The following is a 13,021-nucleotide window of genomic DNA, read 5'->3' as shown; positions in this document are numbered from 1 at the left end:
GCCTGGGTAGCTCAGTCGGTAGAGCATCAGACTTTTAATCTGAGGGTCCAGGGTTCAAGTCCCTGTTCAGGTGTAGAGTTGATGTTCTTGAACACCTCAGATACTGCCATATCGTTTGTGTTCCATCCATTAGTCTTTAAAAAGAATTGTGGCTGTTTTTCAAGCAGGTTTGCCTCATGACAATGTTGCTGGTAAGTCTAAATGTACAATAGGCAACCTACGTCCATCTTGCTAGCACCCAAATCTCTGTATTCATCTCCCTGCTTGGATAGAAGGTCATCTGCTGCATTTTTCTTGTCACGAGGGCTAAGTGTTGTGGTCTGGTGCATTCCCCAACCTGTGTCGTGTTTTCTCTTTCTTCTGTGTGTCTTGTCTGTCTTGCCGTGAGGGCGTTCCAGGGGATCTAGAGGCGTGGCTTTCCATCTACGTTCCGTCATCCACTCAGCTGTTCCTCATCACTCATCACCCACTGCAATACATGAACCCGGGCTGACCGCCCCTTCAACGCCAGATTATTACATGCACTATTGAGGTAACTGGGCTCCTAGTCATTTGCGCCTGTGTTGTTGTTTGTTGGTGTATTCTAGTACTAACTCTGCCTCTCCTTAGATCCATCCGTTGTCCCTCCGAGCTGCCTTCCTCCCTCACGCCGACCAGCCACCTGTCTACACCGGTGTTTGAACCCCTCCGCACTCATTAAACGTGCCTTTTGTATCTCTATGGTTCTGGGTCTTACTAACCGTAACACTAAGAGTATAGAAGCGGAACCAGAGGGAGAGTTGTTTTTTTGCACCCACCAGCAATAAAGTTTACTTGTCTGAAGCTGTGTTGTTTGAATTAGGTTATCAATGTTTTGAGTGAAAAAGAATACCACAGCTGAAGTCTTTGGTAAGGCGACAGCTTTATTGTGTTTTTTCCACAGACCTCTGTTTTTGAAGCATGGGTAGCTCAATGTTGGTGGTACGTCTAAATGAACAATGGCCAACCTACATCCATCTTGTTAGCACCCAAATCTCTGTGCTGATCTCCCTGCTTGGATGGCAAGTCATCTGGTGGATTTTTCCTCTCACGAGGGCTTTTGATCAAACTACGTATAGTGCTTCCGCATGAGGACACTAAGAGTATAGAAGCGGAACCAGAGGGAGAGTTGTTTTATTGTACCCACTAGCAGTAAAGTTTATTTGTCTGTAGCCATAAAATTGCATTAGGCTGTCAACGTTTTGAGCGAAAAAGAAAACCACAGCTCAAGTCCCTGGTAAGGCAACAGCTTGATTCTGGGATATGTATGAAGTGCTCGCTATTGTTATCTGTCATGCAGGTTTGCAGGATGTTCAAAATCTGCAAGTGGCCATGATGAGTTGTGACTTTGAGCTTTTTAACCGTTTTGGCCAATTTAGCCAATTTTCAACCAGTTTGTGCAATAACATTTGGTGTTCTCAGGCATTGTGCAAATCGTGGTCTACCCTCCTGCTGTCCAGAAGACCGTGATCATGGCAACAGCTTTTTGGTCTTCATTTACTTGCACTTTAATTTGTAGTTCAGGAGATTTTTTTCCCACAGTCCTCTGTTTTAGAAGCCTGGGTAGCTCAGTCGGTAGAGCATCAGACTTTTAATCTGAGGGGTCCAGGGTTCAAGTCCCTGTTCAGGCGTAGAGTTGCACATTCTGCTAGATGAGTTGTCCATTTGACATGCCTGTATGGACAAATTCAGACACTATCATATCATGTGTTCCATGCACAAGTCTTTAAAAAGAATTGTGACTGTTTTTCAAGCCGGTTTGTATCATAACAATGTTGCTGGTAAGTCTAAGGCTGAATCCCATTCCTTCCCCTTACCCCTACCCCTTACCCCTTCCCCTAGCTTTTGCGCGTTCACGCGGGACCTAGTGCTGGTCCAATACGTATTACGAGCTAGGGGTAGGGGATAGACCAAGTGCTGTATAGCCCTTGAAACCTAGTGTGGACGCGACCTCACTAGAAAACACACAGGCATCAATGGCTGCCCGTCGACCAGAGAGACACATGAATGTAAGTACTTTAGGCTTAAATAATTGATTAAAAAGTTACGACAGTCTTGTTTTGTGGTCTATGCAGTCCCGTACATGTGTACTTGCAACCATGTTCCTAACTGAAACTTTTTAAAAATCGCTAGCTTGCAATGCTAACGCTAATCGCTAACGCTAACGTTGAACAGTCCCACATATTTCTGCCTTGAATGGACTGTATACATCGCATAGATTGTATAGCTATATACACTCACCGGCCACTTTATTAGGTACCCCATGCTAGTAACGGGTTGGACCCCCTTTTGCCTTCAGAACTGCCTCAGTTCTTGGTGGCATAGATTCAACAAGGTGCTGGAAGCATTCCTCAGGGAGTTTGGTCCATGTTGACATGATGGCATCACACAGTTGCCGCAGATTTGTCGGCTGCACATCCATGATGCGAATCTCCCGTTCCACCACATCCCAAAGATGCTCTATTGGATTGAGATCTGGTGACTGTGGAGGCCATTTGAGTACAGCGAACTCATTGTCATGTTCAAGAAACCAGTCTGTGATGATTCCAGCTTTATGACATGGCGCATTATCCTGCTGAAAGTAGCCATCAGAAGTTGGGTACATTATGGTCATAAAGGGATGGACATGGTCAGCAACAATACTCAGGTAGGCTGTGGCGTTGCAACGATGCTCAATTGGTACCAAGGGGCCCAAAGAGTGCCAAGAAAATATTCCCCACACCATGACACCACCACCACCAGCCTGGACCGTTGATACAAGGCAGGATGGATCCATGCTTTCATGTTGTAGACGCCAAATTCTGACTCTACCATCCGACTGTCGCAGCAGAAATCGAGACTCATCAGACCAGGCAACGTTTTTCCAATCTTCTATTGTCCAATTTCGATGAGCTTGTGCAAATTGTAGTCTCAGTTTCCTGTTAGCTGAAAGGAGTGGCACCCGATGTGGTCTTCTGCTGCTGTAGCCCATCTGCCTCAAAGTTGGACGTACTGTGCGTTCAGAGATGCTCTTCTGCCCACCTTGGTTGTAACAGGTGGTTATTTGAGTCACTGTTGCCCTTCTATCAGCTCGAACCAGTCTGGCCATTCTCCTCTGACCTCTGGCATCAACAAGGCATTTCCACCCACAGAACTGCCGCTCACTGGATGTTTTTTCTTTTTCGGACCATTCTCTGTAAACCCTAGAGATGGTTGTGCGTGAAAATCCCAGTAGATTAGCAGTTTCTGAAATACTCAGACCAGCCCTTCTGGCACCAACAATCATGCCACGTTCAAAGTCACTCAAATCACCTTTCTTCCCCATACTGATGCTCGGTTTGAACTGCAGGAGATTCTCTTGACCATGTCTACATGCCTAAATGCACTGAGTTGCCGCCATGTGATTGGCTGCTTAGAAATTAAGTGTTAACGAGCAGTTGGACAGGTGTACCTAATAAAGTGGCCGGTGTATATATTAATATTAACGGTCTACGATACATCGCTACGTGCTTCACATATACCTCCCTGTATCACACAGGAGGACACAGGAGGACACAGCAGCTGGTCCACTTTGGGGCTGAAAACGCAGACGTTTCCTAAATCCTGTGTTCATGTTGTACCCATTCATTATTGCATTGGTACTGTATTATTGTAATCATTTGTAATTAATTCCTGTTCATTGTTCATGCACTTGTATATTGTTGTTGGCTTTGATATGGGACACTGATGATATGTGAGGGGGGGGGGGGGTTACTGGCCAACATGCATCAGACTGGTCTGGAATGTCAGAACAGCTGTAGTTAATTTGTTTATTTGTGGTCTTGTTTGTATTTTTTAGTTTTACACATTTGAAGCCTTTTTATGTGTGCGACATGTTAGTTATGGTTCTAATAGTTGACAATGGTTCTGTAACATCATTTTATGTTACGTTTTTGCCGGTTATGTTCAATGTATCACCAATAAAGACAGATTTTTGTCAACAAAATGTTTTTGTGAACATCAATGACATTCAAAACGGTGATAACTGAAACAGATATACACACACCATGTATACATGGTGTATATGTATGTATACACCATGTATACAGGGTGTATATGTATGTATACATGATACATGTGTATACACATATGTATTGCAAACAGACCTAAGTACTACACAGATAGGAACATCTGCCTCTGCACTACCAAAGTGAACCTAAAATATATAAATATTTAAATCCATATGACACTGTTGTCCAAACCCACACAATCAACAGACAGAGACGGCATCTTGGAGGTTTGTGATCAATACTGCATGGTGATGTCACCAAGTGGTGTCCCATTTCATAGGGGTATGTTTTCACCCCTACCACTTACCCCTTGGTTTCAAGGGCCAAGGGGTAGGGGTAAGGGCCAAGGGGTAGGGGAAAGATGGAGAAATGGGATTCAGCCTTAATGGGAATATCGTCAAGCGATGGAAAAAGCATATCTACTGGACATGAACAGCACCTCACAAGGCGCAGCAGAAGGTGGGAGAGTGTCAAGTCTGGGCACCTTATAATTCCTTTTCTGCTCTTTCCAGATTATGTTGTTCAGTGGGCTTCATCAAACAGTGATCTACAGCGCCCACTGGGGCAGATTGAAGTCCAGTGTCAAGCATTCGTAATCAAAGTCAGCCCCTCCAAATCTCAAAGCTCAGGATTTCTCCCATCGGGTTGGGAGTCAATTGCTGTCCCAAGTGAAGACGTTCTTGTATCTCAAAAGCTTATTTCAAACAGTGCAACTTGTTCCAACACAAAAAACCACAATACTACTGAAACTTTGGATGGTCGCCTCCGCCTCTCACACGGAAGACTGGGGTTTTATTTCCCGATGGGGAGATCTGTCTACCAGCTGCTAATTATTTCCCAAGGTTACATCGACACTAGTATCATCTGCCAGAGTAGTTTGGATACGAGGCCCAACCATAGCAAAAGATATGACATTTTTTAAGAATGTATTATAGTGGATATACTCCAAGAAAGACAAAGGTTTTACAAAAGGATTGAGAATGATCCTGCTATCAAAGATATGTTTTCAGTGACGATATGATCACCTACCTCAGGATCCAGGAACGTAGGCAGACAGCAGGAACCTAAGACGGATCCAAGAATGTAAAACATCAACTATGAGGCTAGGAAGATGGCCGCACCAGGTACAGCAGGGGTAGTCTCAGCTCTCTTCATACATGTGCTACTCATGAGTCATTTTGTCTATTCGGACACCGGTCAAACACTGACAGATCATAATTTTATTATGTGAAATTGTCATCATCACACATGCTAATGATAATGCAAGCAAACAAGCATTTTGGATTTGGAAAAAACGCCCTGGCTGCCACGTTCATTCATCCGCTCCATTTCGGCCGTCCCTCAACACATACCAAAACCACGCTTAAACCACAACAAACCCTCGCATTTATCATCGCAATCTGCCTCCTGCTATCCGGGGACATCCACCAAGGTCCAGGCCCGCTGAACTGCCCAACAGATGAGAACCATGTCAACACCACCGCTAACAACAGGAGCACCATCGACAACTTACAGGTACTCTCACCTTGTTCATTTTACGCAGCATTACAACAATCTCACCTCCGTCCTTGTGTCCCTCCTGTGAGCGACGTGGTGTCACCGGAGTCCAGGACAGACGAGGTGGACAACAGGTTGGAGCAATTGGAGCCCGGGAGTGGCGCCTCTACCTGGGACAGACCGCGTGGGCCAGCCCCGCTGCAACGACATCCCGGGACATCTCACCACATCCGCGTAGTGGAAAGCGGGCCCCGCCGCCATCGACCCCAACCCGCAAGCAGACCGTCCATTTTCGACAGTCCCGGAGACTCCATCTGCCCGTCTCTGTTTCCACCTGGACCTCACCCTCACCTGTTGCATCCCCGCGGCGCTCACCAAACACGTCATTGGCAACTACGTCATCAGAACATGACCAACACAAGGACCGTTAAAGGCCTGCGTCAGAACGGGCAACACTGGAGACATGGAAAACGCGGAGTGGACTTCCGCTTTCTCCGCACTCTTCCCAAATGTAAGACCATCTCAGAAATAAAAATAGACCTTCTCAATACCCAGTCACTGTCAAACAAAACCAGCTTAATATCTGAACATATTCTTGAAAAACAAATAGATATGATGTGCCTCACTGAAACCTGGCACAAACCAGAGTCATATCTGGCACTAAATGAAGCCTGCCCCCAGGATACACATACCTGGAGAAGGCCAGAACCACGGCCGGGGTGGAGGTCTTGCTGTCATTCATCGCAAAGACCAAACTACCACCCCCCTCCCACTGCCAGAGCTGACCACATTGGAGTGTCTTTCATTCAAATACAGATCTCATAAAGAAGTAATAACAATTCTCCTCATCTACCATCTACATAATATACTCATTATGGGAGATTTCAACCTCCATGTTGACTCCCCCACAAACCGTCCCGCTGTAGAGTTTCTTGAACTCCTGGACTGCTTACATCTCACACAACATGTCACAGTACCCACACATACTAAAGGCCACACTCTGGATCTAGTAATAACAGACAATGCCCCCATCACCAACATGAGAGTCTATGACTTGGGCGTGTCTGACCATAAAGTGATTTCCCTGAAAATGCCCCTAGCAAGTCCATACTATAAAACAAAACGTCAAATCCAGTTCAGAAATTTAAAAGTAATAGACACCATCCTCTTTAACCAAGACCAGAGATGGCAAAAGTACTCACTTTCCGTACTTAAGTAGAAGTACAGATACTTGTGTTAAAAAATACTCCGGTAAAAGTGGAAGTACTGATTAAACTTCTTTACTCAAGTAAAAGTAACAAAGTACAGGCTTGGAAATTTACTTAAAGTATAAAAGTAAAAGTAGCCTTGCGAAAGCTACCTGGAGCACACAAATGTTACTAGAGAGACGCTGAGGAACTTCAGTGGACATGGAGGACACGTCTTTATATGGCAGTGACTACATTTTAAATGGATGTCTGCCAATAGGCCTAAAACATCACATATATGATTAGTATGACAGAGACTGGGACTCCAGGTTAATAAAATTCTGACTTATTGGCAAGATATGAATTCAGTTGTGATTCTGTGAGAATTCACAGATCCAGTTTCTATTTTTAATCTTTCCCCCTAACATAAAAATGAATCTACATGTAGGTGTGTGCTCAAATATGGCTTCTGGAAATAAAATAAAGGATTAAAATATGAATGACTAAACAGACATTAATGAAGAAGTTCCCCAGCACATTGGCCAGGAGTCCTTCTTGATGCCTACTGTCTCAAACATGTCTCTCAGATAAGGCGGAGGATGATGGGAATGTCTTGGTGTTTTCTTCATTTTCAATCATGTCGCCCTCATACTACTATGTGCTAACGTTAACACCATCCATACTACTATGTGCTAACGTTAACACCATCAAGCCTCAATGATTTGCTGTGAATTAATGCAGAATGCCGAATCTGTTGAGTTGTCTTAGTCGTGCGTCAAATGCAACGTACAGTAGATATATTCCCATCCATTTAGATTGAATATGGTATTGATGACGTAAACAATAATAAGGATAACTCCAGTGAAATTATGTGAAAGTTGAGGACTAGATGAGGATTGGATTAAAGCTGATTCTGGTTTCCAACTTCACCCCAGGTGTGTCTGTTAAAACAGACGGATACAACTTCTGTCTAGCTAAGTTTCCATTCACTTGTCAATTGAATTACATTATCTGAAGTTCGGTCAAAAAAAACAACTCATGCGAATAAAGCTGGTGAAACTGTTGATTAATATCAACGTGCAACCCAGCTAACAGGTGAAGACCACACCAGAACCACTAGCTAACAGGTGAAGACCACACCAGAACCACTAGCTAACAGGTGAAGAACACACCAGAACCACTAGCTAACAGGTGAAGAACACACCAGAACCACTAGCTAACAGGTGAAGACCACACCAGAACCACTAGCTAACAGGTGAAGACCACACCAGAACCACTAGCTAACAGGTGAAGAACACACCAGAACCACTAGCTAACAGGTGAAGAACACACCAGAACCACTAGCTAACAGGTGAAGAACACACCAGAACCACAAGCTAACAGGTGAAGACCACACCAGAACCACTAGCTAACAGGTGAAGAACATACCAGAACCACTAGCTAACAGGTGAAGAACACACCAGAACCACTAGCTAACAGGTGAAGACCACACCAGAACCACTAGCTAACAGGTGAAGAACACACCAGAACCACTAGCTAACAGGTGAAGAACACACCAGAACCACAAGCTAACAGGTGAAGACCACACCAGAACCACTAGCTAACAGGTGAAGAACACACCAGAACCACTAGCTAACAGGTGAAGAACACACCAGAACCACTAGCAAACAGGTGAAGACCACACCAGAACCACTAGCTAACAGGTGAAGAACACACCAGAACCACTAGCTAACAGGTGAAGAACACACCAGAACCACTAGCTCACTTACTTCAAATGTGAAGAACTATAGACCAACAACAGGCTTAAGTGAACTGACAACATGAGTTATACGACTTACAGTTCTCAAAGACTCTCACACACAATCTCAGCTGGTTATCCTCTGGACAGCTTGTCCCCTTTTCATTTCTCTCACTTTTTTCTCCGTGTAGCGCGCGCACCCGCTCGCGGTGTGTGGCGCGTGTCCGCGCTATTTTCCGACATAACCTCTTGTACAAAACGAAAGTAACGAGCCAATTTTTAAAATGTAAGGAGTAGAAAGTACCGATATTTGTGTTAAAATGTAAGGAGTAGAAGTAAAAAGTTGCCACAAAAATAAATAGTAAAGTAAAGTAAAAATATCAGAAAAATCTACTTGAGTACAGTAACGAAGTACTTGTACTTCGTTACTTCCCATCTCTGACCAAGACATACAGCAAATTCCACTAGTCACACAGTTCCCATCAGTTAATGGCTCTGTTGACTACTATAATTCCAGTCTTTACAATATCCTTGAGTTACATGCACCAATCAAAACTAAAACAGTTTCTTTTTCCAGGTCAGCTCCTTGGTACACAACAGAGCTCCGTAGGCTGAAAACAACTGGGCGTGCCCTGGAACGGAAATTCATCTCCAGTGGTTTACATGTACATAAACAGGCCTACCGTAAACACCAAAAATCATACTCCAAATTACTCACCACAGCCAGGTCTCAATATCTTTCACAAAAAATCTCAAACTGCACTGGAAATTCTAAACAGTTGTTTGCATCAATAACCTCTCTTCTCAAAGCACCTACTTGTGGACCTGCTGACACCAGTATAGGCCAGTGCAATAGGTTCATGGACTTTTTCACCAACAAGGTGGCTTCAATCCGGTCCAACCTCTCTGCCACTGTTTCACCCTCCTCCAAAATTAGTCTCACAAACCCGCTCAACATATTTTCTGTTTTCTCAGGGACTTCACAGACAGAAGTGGAGACGATCATGAAGTGTATGAGAACCTCCACATGCTCATTGGACCCTCTCCCCACATCATTATTAAAATCCAATATTACAGCCATCAGTCCACTGATCACAGAAATCCTCAATCAGTCGCTCAAATCCGGTCAGGTTCCTCCAGCTCTCAAAACTGCAGTCATCCGCCCCCATCTGAAAAAGCTGTCACTCGACCCTGACATCCTGGCCCACTACAGACCCATTTCAAACCTGCCGTTTTTGTCTAAAATCCTGGAAAAAGTTGTTGTAGCCCAACTCCACAATCACCTTCATATCCATAAATTTCAGTCCGGTTTTCGAGCAGCACACAGCACTGAGACAGCCCTGGTACGCGTCATGAATGACCTACATATGACTGCTGACCAAGGCTCACCATCTCTCCTCCTCCTACTGGACTTGTCGGCCGCTTTTGACACCGTGGATCACAACATCTTGCTCCACCGTCTCCAGTCTGTGGTAGGACTTTCTGGGACTACACTAAGTTGGTTCCAGTCTTACCTCACAGGCAGGACGGAGCATGTGGCTCTAGGACAGTCCCAATCATCACCCCACACAGTCAGCTGTGGAGTGCCACAAGGATCCGTCCTCGCTCCAACCCTTTTCACCATCTACCCCTCGGCCACATCATCCATAAACACAAAGTTTCATTCCACTGTTACGCAGACGATACTCAACTATACATAAAAATGGACTCCACACCCCCCTCAGCTTTGCCGTCTGCATTTCAGGTTTGCCTGGAGGAGATAAGGGCATGGATGTCTGACAACTTCCTTCAATTAAATAGCAGCAAAACCGAAGCCATCCTGATCGGTACCCCACACCAAACCCAGTCCTCCTCCCTCAGCAGTATATCCATTTTTGGTCATCACATCGCCCTGTCTACCTCTGTTACAAACCTTGGAGTCAGACTAGACTCAAATCTTACATTTGACACCCACATCCGCCACCTTTGTAAGGTCTCCTTCCTTCACCTCAAAAACATTGCCAAACTCCGTCCCTCCCTCTCCCAACCAGATGCTGAGAAGTTGATCCATGCCTTTGTCTCCTCCAGGTTGGACTACTGTAATGCCCTCCTTGTCGGGATCCCTGGCAGGAGCCTGCAAAAGCTCCAGCATATTCAAAATTGCGCTGACCGGGTCCTGACGAGGAGGCGCAAATATGATCACATCACCCCGGTCCTGAAATCCCTCCACTGGCTGCCCATTAAACAAAGAATTCAATACAAAATCTGTCTACTTACCCACCAGTGCATTCATGGAACTGCCCCTACCTACCTCAGTGAACTCCTCACCCCACACACCACCTCACGAAACCTCCACTCCTCCATCTCCACCTATCGCCTGCTCCAACCTAGGACTAAACTGTCTACCATGGGAGACAGGGCCTTCGAGGCAGTCGCCCCTCAGCTCTGGAACGCACTCCCAGAGTCCCTGAGGGTCCCACAAACGGTGGAGATTTTTAAAAAGGGCCTAAAGACACTATTATTTCAAAAGGCCTTTTAAATAGTTATTGTTTTAATTTTAGTTTTATGGTGTTTTATTATTGCTTGTAAATTGTTATTGTATTCTGGAAACTGTTTTTAACTCCCTATTAATTGTAGCCCTTTGAGATTTCCTTGTGAAATGTAAAGGGCATTATAAATAAAATGTATTATTATTATAAGTTGAGGTTCAGGTAATTTAATTCAATTCAATTTTATTTATATAGCGCCAAATCACAACAACACTTATCTCATTGCGCTTTTCATAAAAGAGCAGGTCCAGACCATCTTCTGTGATGTTATTTACAGAAACCGGAAAATTCCCACCAAGAGCAAGCACTAGGCGAAAGAGGCAAGAAAAAACTGAGCCAGAACTACCTATAAGCTTCATCAAAGAGGAAAGTCTCAAGCCTACTCTTAAATGTGGAGATGGTGTCTGCCTCCTGAACCCAAACGGGAACCTGGTGAGGAGCTTGATAGCTGAACACTCTGGCTCCCATTCTACTTTTGGAGACTTTAGGAACCACAAGGAACCCTGCATTCTGGGAGCGCAGTGCTCTGGTGGGGTAATAAGGTACAATGAGCTCTTTAAAATAAGATGGTGCTTGAACATGAAGAGCTTTGATATCTGAAAATAAGGATTTTAAATTCTATTCTGGATTTTACAGGAAGCCAATGCAGAGAAGCCAAACCAGGAGAGATGTGATCTCTTTTCCTGGTTCCTATCAGAACACGTGCTGCAGCATTCTGGATCAGCTGAAGAATCTTTATGGACTCTTTTAAGCAACCTGATAATAAAGAACTGGAGTAATCCAGCTTAGAAGTAACAAATGCGTGGACTAGTTTTTCTGCATCAATTTTCAACAGGATATTCCTGAATCTCTGAATGTGATGACTACTGCACTGGGGAAACTTCGGTAGGCCTGGCCACGATTTCACGTCAGGGAGATTTTTCCGTGAATTTCATGGAGAGTTTAACTTCGCAGAGTTTGATTGTGCGAAGTCAATACAAACAAAGAAATGCACCATTTTTATTTTACTGCAAATGTTCAAAATGCTACAAAATAGAGATTTTAAACTAGATTCAGTCACAGATGCTTTGTCATGGATTTGAATGACAGCAAATATGTAGTAAACCTTATTAAAGATCTAGATAATTTCGATAAAATACATGATTGTACTCATGATAGACACAATATCAACTGAAAAAACAGTCCTGTTCAGTAATGATTGCATCACTTGTTGATGGGTTCATGCTGACTCTTGTTTGTCTTCACACCTCTAATTGCAGACACCTCGTTGGTCGAGATGGCATCACCTAACTAACCCATACAGGTGTGAAAGAACTTCCTGTCCAGAGGGGATCAGCACACCCCCTTTAGGAGCCACTAATGGGCTGTAAGTCATTGTTAACAGAGAGGCAGATTAGATCTACCGGGACCAGACTGTTTGTGTCTGACGATGCCCAATATACACAACAAAGTAAACGATCATTTAGCCCATCAAACACTGATCTATAGGGAGATGAGTTTGGATCAGTTTTAGCTCTGCTCATTAGGACACCAGGCTGTAGCATTCACATGAACTTTGCCTCTTTAAACTTGCTGAAGACTACATTGTCAGCAGGGCCTGAAGTTAACTTTTTTGGCCAAACAGGCGTTTTAGCAGCCAATGTTTTGCCTCAAAGGATGCACAAGCATCGTTCTGGAACTTGTTAAGAATACACATTTAAGTGTTATCACGTTATTATGATTAACTGCTGTCGTAAATCAGCCACGCCATTGTTGCTAACTGTCCCGTTTGGTGTGGAAAACGTCTTCTTTTATTTTTCTTTGACTGATCCTCGTCTTTCTGTTGGTGGATTGTTTGAGCCGGCCTCTTCACCCCAATGATGTGCCCCCACCTTTTTTAGCTCAATTCTAGGAAATGACAGACTTGGTTAAAATGTGAAAAGAACGACAGTAAGTGACAAATACTTTGTAGATTGACAGTTTTACCTGCGAATTGCAAAATTCACCTTCATTCGGCGCATGGGTGGGTGTTGATTTCAGGCCCTG

The 13,021-nt window shown here is 44.2% G+C and overlaps 1 protein-coding gene and 1 non-coding gene across 2 annotated transcripts; both read left to right on the top strand.

The window, feature by feature from the left end:
- On the top strand, positions 1-73 carry trnak-uuu (transfer RNA lysine (anticodon UUU)). The gene has a single exon. It is a non-coding gene; the product is annotated as a tRNA-Lys (tRNA).
- A 5,233-nt stretch (positions 74-5,306) lies between these two features.
- Positions 5,307-10,776, top strand: LOC116675378 (uncharacterized; the record flags this gene model as incomplete). Its single annotated transcript, XM_032507243.1, is given in 3 exon segments — positions 5,307-6,054; positions 9,444-10,088; positions 10,091-10,776. Coding segments are annotated over 3 exon segments (2,079 nt in total), but the record flags the coding sequence as incomplete, so codon positions are not given.
- Between the last annotated feature and the right edge of the window lie 2,245 nt (positions 10,777-13,021).

Source organism: Etheostoma spectabile, unplaced genomic scaffold, assembly GCF_008692095.1.
Source record: "Etheostoma spectabile isolate EspeVRDwgs_2016 unplaced genomic scaffold, UIUC_Espe_1.0 scaffold00001853, whole genome shotgun sequence".
In the NCBI taxonomy this organism is placed as follows: Eukaryota; Metazoa; Chordata; class Actinopteri; order Perciformes; family Percidae; genus Etheostoma; species Etheostoma spectabile.
This window is presented reverse-complemented; position numbering and strand designations above follow the sequence as displayed.